The 19,224-nt window shown below is 41.9% G+C and overlaps 1 protein-coding gene across 1 annotated transcript in view; it reads left to right on the top strand.

Annotated features, from left to right (window-relative positions):
• Positions 1–19,224, top strand: part of LOC148144527 (scavenger receptor cysteine-rich domain-containing protein DMBT1-like) — a 49,230-nt gene that overhangs the window by 29,873 nt on the left and 133 nt on the right. The window contains exons 13-15 of the mRNA XM_087975381.1: positions 10,466–10,498; positions 11,217–11,531; positions 16,009–16,326. Coding sequence (XP_087831507.1) covers positions 10,466–10,498; positions 11,217–11,531; positions 16,009–16,326 — 666 coding nt within the window. The remainder of the gene's footprint in view (positions 1–10,465; positions 10,499–11,216; positions 11,532–16,008; positions 16,327–19,224) is intronic.

The raw sequence follows: 19,224 nt of genomic DNA, 5'->3' as shown, positions 1-19,224 counted from the left end.
GACAGACAAGTTCCTCCGAGGAAAGTGTAAGAAACATTGCTGTGATAAAGGGCGCAGTTAGCTGTTCGCATCCTCAGTGGAACAAAGGCGCTGTGTGCTAATTTGTTATATTTTATTGTTCAGACAGTTCTGCGATTTTGGAAACTTGGCAGGCAATTTATTCCATGAAATCTGTTAGAATTGTCGCTCTAATAAAGGGCACAGTCAACTGGTCATCTTCAAATAACCAAAGCGAAACATTCACGCTGCTTTCTGTCTGCAAATGTTGCCAGATCTGCGAAGTATTTCCAGCAATTTCTCCTTTGGTTCTGATTTCCAACATGCACAGTTCTTAGACCTTCTTTTGTTCACCAGTTTTGTTATTCAGTGAATTTAGTTGAATGATTGCCACTAGCCAGCGCAATATCAATAGCTCTTCTTCCTGGACTGGGGAAGTTGTTGAAGAATTTCAGTAGGATTACTGTAAACATTTTTACAGAACGATGTCTTCTTTTTTCCTGTCTCCAAATAAAAACTTTATTCATATAAATACCTTTACATGCATACTTAGTCACTGAAACAGGTCACTTCTGTACAGTAGTCAAAAACTGTGGTGCTGGAAAAGTAGATCTGGTAAGGCAGCATACAAGGAACAGGAGGTTCGACGTTTCGAGCATAAAATCTTCATCAGGATAAAGATCTTCTGCTTCAACCGTCGATTCTCCAGCTCTTCGGATTATGCCCGGCCAGTTGTGCTTTTCCACCACCACCCATTTAGACGTTGATCTTCAGCATCTACAATCCTAATTTTCTCTTATTTCTGTACATTCGTGTATGAAGGATAAACCAACACTGGAATTTGACTCTATCCAGCAACACACTAAAGGCATGTATTTATATATACATGAGACATTGGGGGGGGCGGGGGGGGGGTGGTCTCATAACTGAACGGACCCCCATATACCTTCAGCAGTAAGACCTCAGACAGTGGTCTTTCTCCACTGCCTTGGCGGCAGCTGCCTCAACATTTAATGCATTCCTAAACACACAGTCCTGCACCTTGGAATGTGCCAGTGTGCAACTCTCCGTCGGGGTCAAACGCTTGCTCTGGAATACCAAAGAGTTTCATGCAAACCAAAGAACATCTTTCAGCGAGTTGATGCTCTTCCAGGCGTAGTTGATGTTTGTTTCAGTGTCGGTGTGTATCGTGGGCAACTGATCGGAGAGCAGTGTCCTGAGTCAAAGAGCTGCTTGTGAAAAGCCTCGACAGAATTGACTGCATCTTTCTCCAGACATCGTTTGCAAAGGGCAATTCCAGAAAGATATGTTTTATGGTCACTTCCCGTGTGCCCTGCCATCCTTCCAAACCCTGCATCCACTTAGAGAGCAGTGTGGTGAGTCGCAAACTGGCCAGGTGTACATGAGGGATCTCGCAGTTTGTGCCGTTCTCACCACAAGCCAAGCGGCGTCTTCGTGCTTGTTAGAACGTTCTGGTGATGAAACATTCTGCCAAATGACTTGGACAGTCTGCTGAGGGAACAACCCGACAGGGTTCACCCTCTTCTTTTCCCACAGAGTGTCGAGGACTCTAAGATACGTGCATCAACTGCTCCTTCAGCGCTGAATTTATGTTCAAACCGGTTGAAACGGGTTTGAGCAATTACCTTTCTGTGTCGAGGCAAGAGAGCTGCAAATTGAGGCAGGGCTTACAGTAATATCATTTTGTTGGCAGAGTCAGCTCGTCGAAAACTTGAACTCACTTTACACATATCTCCTATTCCCTGGTGAGAGCTGTACCCATTCTCTGATGGCAGTTGTACTAGACTTACTTTTCAACATGATCTGAAAAGAAATATGGAGGTAGTTTAGGCGTCTAATCTTGTTTTGATTTTTTGTTTTGCTAACGGTGTTATCACTGAAGGCAAGCCAAGAAGAAAGCAATCTCAATCTTCTCAACAAAATCTGACCAGCTGTAACGGTTGTCTGTTACATTTGGGTGCACCAGACTCTGGGCTAACAGTGAATATGGTGTCAGTAAAACATCAGTCAGCACTATGTCACCATTAATTAAACTCATGCACAAAGGGATTATACTCTCAGATTATACCTATGGTCTGCCTGACCGTTTTGTGATATTATTTGTGGACCGAGGTTACTTTAATGTGGAGGAGCCAGTGTTGGTTTGGGGTGGACAAAGTTAAATATCACACAACATCATGTTAGAGTCCAACGGGGTTTATTTGGAAGCACTACCCTTCAGAGCGCTGCTCCTTCATCATGTCGTTGTGCTGATAGAGGAGCGGCACTCCAGAAGCTAGTGCTTCCAAATAAACTGGCTCCATTGTAATCTGGAGTTGTGATTTTTACATATGTTACTAAATTCACGTTCACCGCATTCGAGGTTTTTTCCACTATTTGATGTGGAATTAACATGTTTACCTCAATATTGTTTAACATCACAATTTTCATCACGCAAGCCTTTCAAAAATGAAATATCCAAAATAAATCCTTTTCCAACTTTATTCTTAGTGACAAATGGGAGAGGTGAAAATCATTATGAGGATATTTATTTCACAACACTTTTACTATTTGTTCAAAACTGTGGGAATGTCTGGTTTGGTCAATGTTACATAAAATCCAACCAGGTGGCGGTCACCTGATCTCATGGTCCACTGTATTAGTTGGGGCGAGGTACATCATCATATGTGAGGAGAGAATTGCAGATCTTGACCAAATATCAGTGAAGGAACAATGTCGCCATCCCAATCAGGATGGGAATTTGCAGGTGCCGGTGCTTTTAATTATCTGTGCACCTTGCTCGGTAGTGTGGCTGCAGTTTTGTTCGGTTGTGGGAAGGAGTTTAGCTGAGTTGTTGCAGTTAACATTGATGGCGCAACTTTGGTGGCTGAATCTTGGTGGTGAATGCTTTAAGTTCTTCAGCTAATGGAAGGGTTGTAAGTGAAGCCGATTTCTTTGTGCCAAGTGCCTTCCAGCTTTTGAAAGTGTATTACAGTTTATTGCAGCAATGTAAGTAGCGAATGTCTGTTCATAGCGCAGGCTTGTGCATTGCTCTCAGTTATTACTCTTGAGGAGTCAGAAAGTGAATAATACTGTAAATCTGGCTCCTGTTCTCGACTTGTAGTGAAAGGATGGACATCCCAGTTCAGATCATTATATGGAGCGGCATGGTGGCTGAGTTGATTCCAGCCTCGGGCAATGTCTGTGTGGAGTTTACACATTGTCCCTGTTTATGCATTGTCCCTGTGTATCCAGGTGCTCCGGTTTCCTCCCACAGTCCAATGATGTGCAGACCATGCCACGTTGCCCACACTGCGCTCGGAGAATTAATCAGAGGGGAATGGGTCTGGTTGAGTTAGTCTTCGGAGGGTTAGCATGGACTTGTTGGGCCATTTGGCCAGTTTCCACACTGTAGGGTGTCTAAGTTAAACAAGATTCTGTAAATGCTATGGCGTAGTATGTTAAGAGAGTTCATGTACACGGAGGTGTATAGCTTTGTGGTAAGTTCGGCTTCTCATTCTCTGGGAAATTTACTCCTACTTATTCAGCATCATGAATTATCCAAGGTAATGAAGCCTTTTTTCTCATTCTTCTCCCGTTGGCTCTCCGATATATTTCCATGTATATTAATAAATTACGTGCTTACGTCGGCATGTTGTGGATTATTTCCATAAAGCAGATGGAAGAGGTTAAATCAGTCTCTCGAGATCGAAATGTTGGATTAGAGTAACTAGTGTGCCTAGATTGTGTTGACGTGCTGTATTTGGTCAATCCATTTACACCCATATAATGGGTACAGTGACACTGAGAGTGGATTGCATTTTATATCCAGAAGATCAAACTGGTATTATCTCCTTTAAATTTTAGTTGCTGTCTGTTTTGTCCTAAGGTATATGGCAGAAGATAAAAAAAGACATGCATATCAACACTGTTGAAGTCGTTCAGACTTGGTTTCACATTCTATATGTGTGAATACTTTCAACATTATTTTATTAGCTGATATATGAAGAAAGGAGGTTGATTATACATTTATTAACATGAACATTGCGCAGTATGCATAACAGCTTCATACCTTAAAGAAACTTGGAAAATTTTGTATAAACTCAGGAGATCTGTCAACATTAATGAAGAGTGAAACACAGATAATGTTTCGAGTCTGATATGATCACTCAGAACAGAAGGATAGAAAATAAGGAGTCCCAACAGAGTCGCAACTTTAACACTGTTCCTCTCTCCGCATGCGTTGCTTTCCTCCAGCATTCTTCATATTTGTTTCAGATTTTCCATATGCACTTTTCTTTTCTGCCAGCAGCCTGGTGTCTCAATTGCTTTGGCTTAATTTGTGAAATGGTTTATGTTGTGAGTTTGACGACCAGAGGCAGAACTCCTGACGCTGTTGCATATAATTTTATTAAAAGGACTTGAAGGAGACTTGATTGGGGCCCGATGCAAAACTAAATTTCCGGAGGTTGCTCAGAACCATTGAAAGAAAGATTTCTGAGTTTAGTTTTGTGTACCTTCGAGATCAACAGTCTCAGTGGCTCCTAAGATGAGACAATAGATTTGAAAGAGAAGTAATTTTACTCTGGTTCTGCATCACTTGTACACTATTTTGTTTCATCTCGCGCTTTGAAACTTCTCAATTTGTGAAACAGTGGGACAAATTGGATTGCTTAATCTCATATTTACTAATCTAGAAGTAACAACATTCTTGGATCAGATGACAAAGCACGAGATGGTGATCGGCTCCATCATTATGTTTTGTAGATCTTTGTTGAACAACTAGGGAAGTGCATGAAATATGAAATTGTAAGTTGCATAAACCACTTCAATATTCACCTCCTGCAGAAGTAATGGATAGCAGACTTCTTAATCCATTATTGCTCTTTTATAAATTCGATATTAGTCAAGAAGAAATACAAGGATGGCTAGAACAGGGACAGGATTGGCTGTTGCAGGTTCCGGGATTTAAATGTTTTAGTAGGGTCAGAGGTGGGGGTAAAAGAGGGGGAGGTGTGGCATTGCTTGTCAAAGATAGTATTACAGCGGTGGAAAGGACGATGGATGAGGACTTGCCATCTGAGGTAGTTTGGGCTGAGGTTAGGAATAGGAAAGGTGAGGTCACCCTGTTAGGAGTCTTTTACAGGCCTCCTAATAGTCCTAGAATCATTGAAGAAAGGATTGGGAAGGTGATTCAGGAGATGAGTGACAGTAATAGGGTGGTTGTTATGGGGGACTTTAACTTTCCTGATATTGATTGGGAAAGCTATAGCTCAAGTTCGTTAGATGGGTCAGTGTTTGTTCAATGTGTGCAGGAGAGTTTCCTGACACAATATGTAGACAGGCCAACAAGAGGTGAGGCCATACTGGATTTGGTTCTGGGTAACGAACCAGGCCAGGTGTTAGAATTAGAGGTAGGTGAACACTTTGGGGATAGTGACCATAATTCGGTGATTTTTACACTCGTGATGGAGAGGGATAAGTGTGTACTACAGGGCAAGAATTATAGGTGGGGTAAGGGAAATTATGATGCGGTGAGGCATGACTTAGGATGTGTGGCTTGGAAAAGTAGACTCCAAGGCAAGAGTGTAAATGATATGTGGAACTTGTTCAAGGGGCAACTATTGAGTGTCCTTGATAATTATGTACCTGTCAGGCAGGAAGGAAAGGGTCGTGCGAGGGAGCCGTGGTTTAATAAGGAATTGGAATCCCTTGTTAAATGGAAGAGGGCGGCCTATCTCAAGATGAGACGTGAAGGTTCAATTGGGGCGATTGAGTGTTATAGGGTAGCCAGGAAGGACCTGAAGAGAGAGCTAAAAGCAGCAAGGAGGGGACATGAAAGGTCCTTAGTAGATAGGATTAGGGAAAACCCTAAGGCTTTCTATAGGTATGTTAGGAATAAAAGAATGACTAGGGTAGGAATAGGTCCAGTCAAGGATAGTAGGGGGAAGTTGCGTGTGGAGGCGGAAGAGATTGGGGAGACACTGAATGAATACTTTTCTTCAGTATTCACTCAGGAACAGGGCATTGTTGTCGATGAGAATACTGAGGCACAAATAAGTAGAATGGATGGCTTTGAGGTATGTAGAGAAGAGGTGTTGGAAATCCTGGAAAAGGTGAAAATAGATAAGTCCCCTGGGCCTGATGGCATTTATCCTAGGATTCTCTGGGAAGCAAGGGAGGAGATTGCAGAGCCATTGGCCTTGATTTTTATGTCCTCTTTGTCTACAGGAGTAGTCCCAGAAGACTGGAGGATAGCAAATGTGGTTCCCTTGTTCAAAAAGGGGAGTAGGGATAGCCCTAGTAACTATAGGCCGGTGAGTCTCACTTCTGTTGTGGGCAAAGTCTTAGAGAGAATTGTAAGGGATAGGATTTATGCACATCTAGATAGGAATAATGTGATCAAGGATAGTCAGCATGGTTTTGTGAAGGGCAAGTCGTGCCTCACAAACCTTATTGAATTCTTTGAAAAGGTGACGAAGGAGGTTGATGAGGGGAAAGCGGTAGATGTGGTATATATGGATTTTAGTAAGGCGTTTGATAAGGTTCCCCATGGTAGGCTACTGCAGAAAATACGGAGATATGGCATTGAGGGTGAGTTGGAGGTTTGGATTAGGAATTGGCTGGATGGAAGAAGACAGAGGGTAGTAGTTGATGGCAAAGTTTCTTCATGGAGTGCCGTCACTAGCGGTGTTCCGCAAGGATCTGTTTTGGGACCATTGCTGTTTGTCATTTTTATAAATGACCTGGAAGAGGGGTTAGAAGGTTGGGTGAGCAAGTTTGCGGATGATACGAAAGTCGGAGGAGTTGTTGACAGTGAGGAAGGATGTAGCAGGTTACAGCAGGATATAGAGAAGCTGCAGAGCTGGGCAGAAAGGTGGCAGATGGAATTCAATGTAGCTAAGTGCGAGGTGATTCACTTTGGGAAGAATAACAAAAAGATGGGGTACTGGGCTAATGGTCGGATACTTGGTAGTGTGGATGAGCAGAGGGATCTTGGTGTCCATGTACACAGATCTCTGAAAGTTGCCACCCAGGTAAATAGTGCGGTGAGGAAGGCATATGGCGTACTGGCTTTTATTGGTAGAGGAATTGAGTTCCGGAGTCCTGAGGTCATGATGCAGTTGTATAAGACTCTGGTACGGCCGCATCTGGAATATTGTGTGCAGTTTTGGTCGCCATACTATAGGAAGGATGTGGAGGCATTGGAACGGGTGCAGAGGAGGTTTACCAGGATGTTGCCTGGTATGGAAGGAAAATCGTATGAGGAAAGACTGAGGCACTTGGGGCTGTTTTCACTAGAGAAAAGAAGGTTTAGGGGTGACTTGATTGAGGTGTACAAGATGATTAGGGGGTTAGATAGGGTCGACAGTATGAACCTTTTCCCGCGTATTGAGTCGGGTATTACAAGGGGGCATAGCTTTAAATTAAGGGGGGGTAGATATAGGACTGATGTTAGGGGTAGGTTCTTCACTCAGCGAGTCGTTAGTTCATGGAATGCCCTGCCAGTAACAGTGGTGGACTCTCCCTCTTTATGGGCATTTAAGAGGGCATTGGATAGGTATATGGAGGATAGTGGGTTAGTGTAGTTTGGGTGGGCTTGGATCGGCGCAACATCGAGGGCCCAAGGGCCTGTACTGCGCTGTATTCTTCTATGTTCTATGTTCTAAGGATCACTTCCAGGCACCCATGTTCAACTCATGGTTTTCAATTTTACTAAGACATTTTTTTTTTATTCTCGACATAATTCTACTACTCGGGTAGACTGTAAAGTCGAATTGATACTTTTTCTTAAAATGAATGAGTAAAGTCATATCAAATGGGAGGTGAATGCATTATTTAGTTTCTAAATTTAGTAATTAATTTGTGTTCAGTTTTCATTCGCGTTCAAAAAGGACAGGTATTCTGCATTTTTGCTGCTATCAGTAATTTTGTTTCTTTATATTCCCTGCCTTGATTGACATTTAATTAAATTACAAAATATCAGTCAAATAAATGACTATTTATTGAAATCTAAATAAACACTACAGTGAAGAAGTGACGTTCATGTCCCTCATGTCCGGCTGAAGCAGATTGAAAATCAACTTGACTTCTTTCTCAATACAGCGATTCAGTTTGAAGAGGCAGTATTCAGTGTTAGAGGAGTAATATACTGGCACTAGAGAGATAGCGGAGAAGGTTCACAGCATTGATTCTGGAGAAGAGAGGTTTGGCCTGTGAGGAGAGCTTGAGAAGACGAGGACTACGCTCATTGGAATTTAGAAGAATGAGTGTTGACTCCTACAGAAACTTATACAATTATGAAGGGAGTAGATATGATATCAGCGTGGAGGTTCATTCCACTGGCGGGTCAAACTAGAACCCGGGAATGTCGCCTTAAAATAGGGAGAATGAGATTTCAGACTGAGGTGAAGAGTTACTTTTTCACCAATTCTGTTGTGAGCCTGTGGAATTCCCTGCCTAGTGAAGGAGTTGAGGCTACCTTGCTGTTGAATGCATTTAAAACAAAGATACATGGATTATTGAACAGTACAGGAATTATGGGCTGTGGAGGATAGGCGGGTAAGTATAACTGAATCCACGAAAGGATCTCATTGAATGGCGGCGCAGCCTTGATGGGCCAGATGGCCCACTCTTGCTCCGAGTTCTTATGTTCTTTTATCGGTGTGAAAAGTGTAGGACACTAATTGTACCGACTGTCACTTGATTCAACGCTGAAAGTTATGTCCTCTGTAGTGTTTCATGTGAGACAGTAAATGTTCTCAAAAGTAGTTCAAAAGGACAACATACGTGTTCAAAACCAGACAAGTTTATTCCATAGTTACATCTGTCTGAAATCGCGACGAAAAGTCTTTCAGTAGATTTAGTTTGCATCAGTTCTCACATCAGTGAGAGAGTTCACAATGGTGTCACTGATCTGATCCGGAATTGTTGTTTTCTAAAACTCTCCAGTTAGTAAGGAACATCAAACGTCTGATGAACGGGCCAACCTGCAAGACATTCTTTTAAAATTTTCCTGTTCATTTCCTGCAACAAATTACATTAAAAAACAATAAGGATTTAGCATTACATTGTAAGGATATTGCATACGAATGATAAAGAGGTGAACGATCAGTCAAGTCGGTGAATGCAGGTCATGAGAGAGGTTGTACGGCACGGACTGAATAAATCACAGTGAGCGACCATCTATTAACACATGGACAGATGACCCGTGTTGTCTGATTGCTTGAAAGTTTTAAGGAAATTATTCTGAGATTCAAAACAAGCAATTCAAGGCTTATCGAATTTTTGAAAAAATGTATGGGATAGTATTCTCAGGAAGCTAAAAATCATCAAAATATATCACGCATTGGGAGAAAATGTAACAAAATTTAAATTGAAAATATATTTCGATTCCTCTGTCGGCTTGGGAGAGGAGGATAATATATTGTTAGTAACATCAATAACAGGGCAACTCAGTAAACACTCGAATATTCCTTTAAAAAAAAAGTACATAACGTGTTCATCACCATCTTGTCCCAAGTGCAGTTGAACGTGGTTGGAACAAGTTAAGCAGTTTGTTCAAAGAGGTAGCACAGGCCCCTTGGACCGAATGACCTTCTTCCTCTGTTGTGATCACGGAATGGTTTGTGGACAGTGACATATTGAACTGCCTCTTTCAATCCATCGTAAAACGTCATGTTCCAGAATTGGGGAAATGGAAAATTCCTGCTGGATATTGTTGTTGAGTGAATCTCGTGATACTGTCGCCATGTAGATAGGGGAACATAATAAAGTCGAATATTAAAGTTGGAAAGCACTTAAAAAAAACACTTTCGGAAGTTTGTTGCTGACGAAGCACTGTTAGTCATTGTTTATTTCAGTATTGCTGATACGCTAAAGTTTCTAAAATGCTGAAAGCTTTGGTAACTGGGGAGCATTATCGCTCTTTTTGGCGATCATCACAATGTTGAGGAAGGTGGAAATGCAGTGACGAGTAGACCAGTCAGAGAGTTGGCAGCGTGTCTCTCTGTGTGGAAACAATTCGGTTAACTTTAGAAGAAAACAGACAATAATTGATAATTGCAGTAATTATATTTCCTGCTTTTATCAGCATTGCATGAAATGAGGATGTGAAATTTCCAGATATCATATAGAGTCATAGCACGGAGATAGACCCTTTGCCCCAAACTGTTCCATGTCAACCAAAATGTCAATCCACACAAAACCTATTTCTCTGCACTTGACTCATATCCTTCTCTACTGTCCCTATCCATGTGATTGTCCGAACCTCTTTTACACGTTGTTAATGTTCCCACCTCAATCACTTCCACTCGCAGCTTATTCCCTACTCACACTATCCTCTGTGTAAAATAGGATTATTTGGCAAACTAGCGATAATTATTGCCCGCATTTGTTGCATTTGTTCAATTTATTTCTACGTGTTAAATTGAATTGTAACACTTTAATTTTCATCCCCCTATTTCAGGCAGACGTGGCGACACTCAGGCCGATCGTAAAGGTAATTGCACTTTTTTTTAATATACAGGCAAAACCTATATTCTGATGATTCCATTCAAACACAAACTTGTGCTGATGATCTCCTTGCCTTAATGTGCAAGTTGAACAGCTGTGTGTTCATAACTAATGGGGATGCATTATTCCTGAAGGTTTCTTATTTCAGGGGAGCAGAGTGTGAAAACTCAGTTCCTCCGCACACTGCCGTTCTCAGATAGAGAGACAACACATGGAGATACTGTGAAGATGCACCTACACACGCAGTGCTGCTGTCGGAAATTTATATAAATTATTTCACTCACAATTGAGCAGTGACATCATGCTCACATGACTGGACATCCCACAATAATTCTGGCCCTGGGAGACCGAAATGCTGTTTCATTTTCAGATGTTCGCAGGGCGGATCAGTGTGTTTTTCTCGCTATTCAGCGTGCCCACATCCCATGAATGAGAAATAAAAATCTTCTCATGTTGGCCAGTTTATGGATATGTTTCCATAGAAATTGATCTCTGACCCTCGCTCTCTGTGAGTCGGCATCATTTTTTTTCAAATGACCATTCGCCCTTCTCCATCCACATTACGTATCCTGAGTTATATTGCGATAGCCTGCATTTTTGCCATGCCCTCACTCCCGTTGCGTTGTGAGCCGGGAATGCAGGCGATGATTCGATATTTTACAATTAAGCAGTGTTCACGTTGGTGACCACTTCTATATTTACAGAGACAGTGAGGCTGAGACTTGAGAATGGGGGCAGTCCTTGCGCTGGCCGAGTGGAGATTCACTACAAGGGGCAGTGGGGAACTGTGCTTGATTATAAATGGGACCTGCCAGATGCTGCTGTTGTGTGTCGGGAGCTGGACTGTGGGACCGCGGTCTCTGCCCCGGGCGGGGCTCACTTTGGACGAGGATCCGGACCCATTGTGACCTGGAAAGTTGAGTGCAGCGGGACCGAGCGCGCTCTGAAGGAGTGTCAATCAGAGGAATGGCGTCACTACAGCTACTCACACGACAGTGATGCTGGTGTCGTCTGTTCAGGTAAAAATCTATTGCCATTTCTGTGTAGGTTTATCACTAGTCAGTGCTGTCTGGAACCAGAAAGGGATACGATAACACAACGACAACTATCCAAATATTATTAGCATGATACTAACAAAACCCCCAATTTATTCGGTGTTACAATGCAATTTGTGAACATTTGAAGACAATGGGAGAGGTGAATTCCTGTTACCGTTTCCAATCCGGTGAAGGGGCAGGATAGGTGTCGATTGTGAGGTCATTTGAAGCCACATTGAGAGAACTGCGCTGCAGGAATTATCACATTTACAACCCAATGCATACTGACGTTCGACATTGAGTTGACTGGCAGAATCACTTTGTGCCATTTATCTCGAGATTGAAAGTCGCTTTCTGTCAGATTAGCTGAGGGTCGGGGTTGTGGGTGAACATGAATGAGATCGACAGGGTAGCAAACTGATTGCAGGAACAATTTATTTCCAGATGTGCCAGACATAAAATTAATCACATTTATGTTTATCAGAAAATAATCTAAGTCGCTGTTGCTAAAAATTGCTCTGATTTTGAAAAAAATCTCAGATCACAGAGCTCCGAGGTTGTTACCACAAAATTCCCAATGCTTTGGAAGACTGGAGGTTCAGTTCGGTGACACCTGGAAAACAATGTGTGGGCTTGAATGGGATTTGAAAACCGCCAATGTGGCCTGTGCACAGCTTCATTGTGGAGTCGCAGTGTCTGTTTCAAGCTCGATGCATTCTGGAGGCAGTGCTGTCCTCACGGCTACTGAGGTGTTCACATGTATGGGCAATGAGACTCAGCTGGGGAAGTGCCCTCGGTCTTCAACCACGCACCAGGATTGCACTGGACACAACAATGTCACCCTGATATGTTCTGGTGAGTACAAGCTTACCTAAAGAAAAAGACACATTTCCGCTTAATGTGTGTAAGAGTAATGTCGCTGGCATTCCTGACATTGCTTTGACCGTGACAAATCTCACCTAATCCTCAAGGTTCTCATATTCTCTGGCACAAGAGTGATGAGGTAAAATTTACACGAAATTATTGAAAATTTAAACATTTTAAAACGTTTGCGTTTGGATTGGGAAAGACATTTCTTCAACTGTCCACAGTCAATACAGTTTAGCGTCGACGTTGACTAAACGTCGCTCATGGAGGATAATATGAATCGTTGGTCTATACAGATACATTGATGTGAATCTCAGACAATTAAAGTTATGACAAGACAATTGTTTATTTTCTGAATCTCCCTGACCCGATTATATTTTATAACAATACTAACAGACTGTATGACATCATTGAAGATCACTCTTGACAACAACTTTTTCAGCAAGAAGTTCCAGCTCACAAACACTCGTTGGCTGATAGATATTATCATGGTAATTTATTCACCGTTCTGTCCCTTACTTGCGACCCTTCTCAATCTCTGAACTTTCACGTTGCTGTAAATTTATCTTGCCTTCGTAACACGTTGAATTTTGCATGGTATGCAACTGTCAACTGTCTGATTCACTACATTCCAATATGTAATACTGTGCACCTTTTGTCCCAAATCGTAACATTATTGCCTGTTACTCTTTCGATGATCAATTGGCAGGTCCAGCAATTTCATTCGTTTGCTGCTTTGTTCATCAAGAAATATTCTCGTACACCTCTATCAGTTCCAGTTCCATCGCTTCAATATGATCCATAACCTGTCCAATACATATTAGTTGAAAATAGAAGCCTGTTCGCGTATCTCTTCGAGTATGCATCTCCTCAAGAGCCAGGACACACTTTGTCAATTATGTGTTCCACATAATTATAAACAATGTTTTCCTATCTTCCCAAACGCAAAGGAATTATTTCTCTCTTTCTGCCCTAAATGCTTCTATTCTTAAATTTAAGTTTAAGTTGCATTGCTGACTACTCTACCAAGTATTCTGTCAACTTGATGTATCTCAGCTTTTGAAGCTCCAGCACTTCTGTCAAAGTGCACTTATTCACAACATGAAGAGGGAAAAGGTGAAAACATCTAAATGCACGTTGTAAGTCATTTTCCAGGCTGCCAAAATATACTGCCTCAAACTTCTTTGCTTCATGTTTCATCTGTCATTTACTTATCTATTCTGCTCTCTTTGCATGCTCTACTGAAATTGGGAGATGTCATGAATAATGGTTTGAAAACATTGATGCATGGTACCAGGGGCTAATTTTGAAGTGTGACTCTGCATCTCAATGCAAATTCGGGGAAGTCCATGTCACATTCTACCAAACGGTACACTTTCACAGGTTATAATTGATTTCATTACTGTAGGTTCGATGGGAGAATAAAGGTTAATATTTTTGAAACATGCATATTGCAGCCAGCATCTGATGCACTGGTCATGATTTGGTCACATGGACGCTCAACATCTTAAAGTACAAGTGCGTTAATATTTGCAAACGTTTGTTTGTTTATTTGATCCAAAACAGGAAACAATGGGCCCCGATTGGTTGGTGGGGAGAACAGGTGCTCTGGGCGAGTGAGGTCCTGCATGGAGAGCAGTGGGGAACGCTGTGCGGTGTTTACTTCGGCTTACAAGACGCCAATGTGGTCTGTGAGCACCTTTTTTGCGGGTCTGTAAAGTCGATCCCGAGAGATGCTCGATTTGGGAGGGGAGCCCGACCAGTGTGGAAGGAAAACTATGAATGCAACGGAAACGAGCGACGACTGTGGAATTGTCCAGTTTCTCATGGGGAAAGCTTCAACTGTTTACATGGAAATATGGCCAATGTCATCTGCTCGGGTGTGTCTTTTATAGCAATTGCTCTTTTGCGAAACAGTGTTTCTGTGTACTTAAAGTTTGGAATTATTTTATTTATACCTTAATGGAATGTCACTGGTGAGCCCATGGCCTGTTGGCCTTTTGTGACTAATCTCCGTTTAACTGGTGCACTAGTTCACTTCAGGAAGTCATTACCTTTCAACTATATGGTTAATAATCCGCAGTCATATGTCAGTCAGAAAAGGTTAGACCGGCAGATGTCCTTCCATAAGGAAAAGTATTAGCCAGATGAGTTGTAAGGAGAATTGATGATCGTTTGACTGTCACCATCGCTAAGACTAACTTTCCGTTCCAGACTATTAACTCAGTTTGATCTTTACCAGCTGCCATTCTGGAATTTCGGGCACTCTCAGCACCACCAGGTCTTAATTTCTACCTCCACTTTGCAAATCAAGAGGCCATGTTTGATTTGGCACAATGATGTTCTGAGATACGACACTTGAGTTTTCGGAAGTTAATTTGTATTAAATGTACATTATCTTTTTTAAAAAATTGTGAATGCCATCCAAGATGATAATTAATTTCCTAAATCTTTGCATATAACTGCCGCATTCTTCAAATGTCAATCCCCTGTCTCTCCAATAATGCATCAATTCCGCCTGGGTTACCAATTGTGTTAGTGCATCTAAACTCTCTGTACTGTTTCAGATTTGGAATATTTCACGAACATTTAAACAATAATTATTCTGATACTTAGTCTTTCAGGGAACGGAGATGTAACTGGTGAGGCCAGGATTGGTGCTGATGCCTGATTTCATTTTAACTAAGTTGGTTTTACAGGCCTTTAATTGTGATTTTGTCACTCTTTTATGAGCCTGAAGACCTTATCGGGCAGATCACATGTGGAAACCAGATTTGATTTCCTGACAAACATGAGGGGCTGCATGAGTTTTGTTTTCAATATTTCTTCATAGTTTCCCTGTTCACGAGCTGAAACTGGGCTCCAATTCCAGAGCATAAATTTTCCAACATTCCTCCAGAGAATGCATAAAGCATCTGAATTACTCGTGTCAACATTTTTATGACATGACATTCTGCCCTCAACTCCTGGCAGGGAATATCAGAATCTGCACAAATGGCACTGCAGAAATCAGATGTATTCATAACTTCTAATAAAAGATTTTGACGTATCAATAGCGTGGAAACAATTTTCAAAATAAAATGGTGAATATTGGCAGTTACGTTAGTAAGTGACAGTATCACATTTTAAAATTTATGAGCTATCCCAACTTTTCACAAGTGTTTTGAATGTCATAATTCTCAAACAGACTTGTTCCTCAATTTCCATTATCTTCTTAACCGTTGTCTCAGTCATGTTGCGGGTTATTTGCTCAGTGCAACATGCTCTGCCGTCAACCATGAGAGTAGTGGCAACATATAAATGGTCAAAGCCTACGAGTAGCATCTGCAGACTGACAGTCGGCCTGAATGAATGAGGTCGCTAGCTAAAGACGAGACTTTATTTTCAACGAATGCCAGAATAGCAGCACTTTTATTTCCACGCCTCTCTCAATTTTTTTTCAGAAGAAATGTAATGACATGATGAAAGTATTTGAAAAAGTAAATGGACAAAATATCTTTATGATTGCAAATCATACATTTTCCTGTGATTGTCAGTTCTCGAATATCTGTGTTCATTTCAATCGCTGTTCTCAGTAACTCTTATTTTACAGATGAAAATTGGGCGCTAAGACTAGTGAATGGAGAAAGCCGCTGTGATGGCCGAGTTGAAGTTTACTCTCATGGAAGCTGGGGCGGAGTGCATGACACCGTGTGGGATCAGAATGATGCCAACGTTGTCTACAGACAGCTGGGATGCGGTTATGCCTTAGAAATATATAATTCTTCAAAGTACGGGGAGAGTGATGGTGATTCGTGGGTACATGTTGTCCAATGTCATGGACATGAATCACAGCTCCAGGACTGCAGGATCTCCAACACATTGAATTCGTCTGACATCGAAGGCAGTAGCGTAGGGGTCCTCTGTTCAGGTACGTAGACTCTTCACATTTAAACCAGCTCAGATATATCAAGCCAAATATTCATCTGCTGAGTAAATTGAGAATGTACACCACTGGCTTGTCAGTGTCACTCGAACCATTTATTCATCGCTCGGATATCAGCAGACCTGAGGTGGGCGGCGGGTGCAGATGGATGAATATGAGAAATTAACACCATTTTTGTGTCAGATACAAGCATTACGTGGCAGGTCAGGTGAATTGGCTATGCTAAATTGCGCAGATTGTTATTTGCATTAGTCCGAGGATAATGGGTCTGGATGGGTTAAATTTGAGAGGGTCGGTGTGGACTGGTTGGTCCAAAGGGCCACTTTCCACAATGTAGGGAATTTAATCTAGTCTTAAGGGGCGGCTCGCTGGCACAGTGGTAAGCACTACAGCTCACAGTACCAGAAACCCGGGTTCAATTCCCGCCTCAGGGAACTGTCTGAGTGGTTTGCACATTCTCCCCGTTTCTGCGTTAGTTCACTCTGGGTGCTCCGGTTTCCTCTCACCGTCCAAAGATGTGCGGTATAGGCCAAGTTAAATTGCTTGTAGTGTTAGGTGAAGGGGTAAATGTAGGGGAATGGGTCTGTGTGGGTTGCTCTTCGGAGGGTCGTTGTGGACTTGTTGGGCCGAAGGGCCTGTTTCCACACTCTAAGTAATCTAATCTAATTACAGTTTCTTAACCCAAAAGTAAAGTTGACACACGTGCACAAAGAATGCGTTAGTTCTGATAAAGAGTCACTCGACTTGAAATGCTAACACCACTTCCCAAAGAGGCCAGTAAACCTCCTGCATTTCACCAGCAATTTCTAATTTTGTGAGAGTGACGTTGGCGTTGCGATTTGAAATTTTGATGAGAATGATTATAAACAGATATTGATCAGACAGGCAAAAATGCCGAGGAGTGGGAGATGGAGTTTAATTTAAATAAATATGGGGTGAGGCTTTTTATAAGTAAAATCCGAGGAGGATTTATACTTTTAATGGTAAGGTCCTGGGGATTGTTGCCAAACAATGAGACCTCGGTGTGCAGACTCTAAGTGCATTGTAAATGGAGGCATGGAGAGACAGTGCAGTGAAGAAGGTGATTGGTACTCTTACATTCATTGATCCGTGCCATTGAATATAAGAGTTCGAAAGTCATGCTGTGGCTGTACATTGGCTGGCCACTTTTGGAATTATGTGTATCATTCTGGCCACCCTTTTAGAAGAACAATGCTGGTAAACTTGAAAGGATTCAGAAAAAAATTGCAGTGATGTTATCAGAGTTGGAAGGATTGACTTATATGGAGAAGATAAACAGACTGGGTGTTTTTCCCTGGATGGTCGGAGGTTGAAGGGAGACCTGACAGAAGTTTATTATATCAGGAGGGGCATGCATAAGGTGAATAGACAAGGCATTGTCCCCAGGATAGTGAAATCCGAATCTGGAGGGCAGAGGTTACAATTAAGAGGAGATGATTTCTAATGGAACTGAGGGACAATGTTTGTCACAAAAGAGGCTGTACGTATGAAATATCTTGACAGTGAGGTGTTGGAGGATAGTACGGTTACAACATTTAAAAGGCATCTGGATTTGTGAATAAATAGGAAAGGTTTAGAGATATGTGCGCGGAATGTTGTTAAATGGGAGTGGATTAATTTAGAATATATGATTGACATGGAGGAGTTGGACTGAAGGATTTGTTTTTGTCCTGGATATGTCTAGGACTCCATTACTTGAAATGATCGCTTTTCTTTCAATTAGTAGAGCTTTTTATCTTCTCTGAGAATCTTCTGATCTCGTGCAGCATTGCAGAGACTGAAAGCGCAGTTTGAATTTTGCAGATAATGCACGAGAGACGGATTCCATACAAAACAAGTGTCTTGAGATGTTTCACATGCGAACTCACCGCACTGCAATTATATAATATTTTGGGAGTCGTTGTGCGTTATGTAGCTCGGGATGGTGATGAGACCCTGAAGGAACGCTTTCATGATCATTGAAATGTCGAGGCAATGGCTTCTTGGTGATTGTGTGTTAAGTACTCATCTCGAATTACAACCGGGGACATTGCAACAGCATTGGAACTAAAGTTAGGGGAATGCTGTGCGGTAATTATAAGCAACTGTGTGACTTGCCATCAATCAGAAAAGCAGTTTGCAAGCAGTGAGCTCAGGGAAGGTCTCCTCTCGTGTCAGGTCCAGCGCACAAGTTGTCAAAAATTCCATTGTGCAGAATAACTAACAAATAGCTGTTATGCTGTTGACCTGATGGAAGCTTCACTTTTCCTCTATAAAGATCATAAAATGGTTCGTTAGAAGCTGAAGACAGTGTTTTAAGGCGAAAAAGTTTATTCTCAAACTGCAAGAAGCATGATTTAGACCAGAGCAGAAAACTGTGTGCAGTTAAGGAATCCACATCAGAGGATGCATTTGACAGTAATGGAGACAATGCACGTATGAGAGATTTTCTTGAGATGAACAACATTTAGCTATGAAGACAACTTGGCCAGATTTGGATTCATTTCCTTTGAACAGAGGCGACTGAGTAAGCGCGGGATTGAGGTGTATCATAAGCAAGAAGGAATCTTTCCTCTATGTTATGGAATTGCTTACCTTGTGGCATAGAGTTAAGGTGATGGACAGAAGGTTCAGAGGGACCGGAGGATATTCTTTTTCATCCACTTGGGGCGGGGGAGTAGTCTGGAACTCAGTGCCTGTAAATGTGGTACAGGCAGAAACGTTAGGGAAATCTAAGATATATTTAGATGTGCACTTGTGATGCGAAGGAGTTAAGGACGAACCCAAGTGCTGGAAAATGAGATTAAAATATTTAGGAGCTTGTTTTTGACAGAAACAGAATTGGTGGGCCGAAGGTTCTTTCTCTGTGCTGAAGACTTCTTA

The sequence above is a fragment of the Chiloscyllium plagiosum genome, unplaced genomic scaffold (assembly GCF_037043375.1).
Source record: "Chiloscyllium plagiosum isolate Xiang-an unplaced genomic scaffold, Cpla_swu_hap1 HiC_scaffold_27, whole genome shotgun sequence".
In the NCBI taxonomy this organism is placed as follows: Eukaryota; Metazoa; Chordata; class Chondrichthyes; order Orectolobiformes; family Hemiscylliidae; genus Chiloscyllium; species Chiloscyllium plagiosum.
This window is presented reverse-complemented; position numbering and strand designations above follow the sequence as displayed.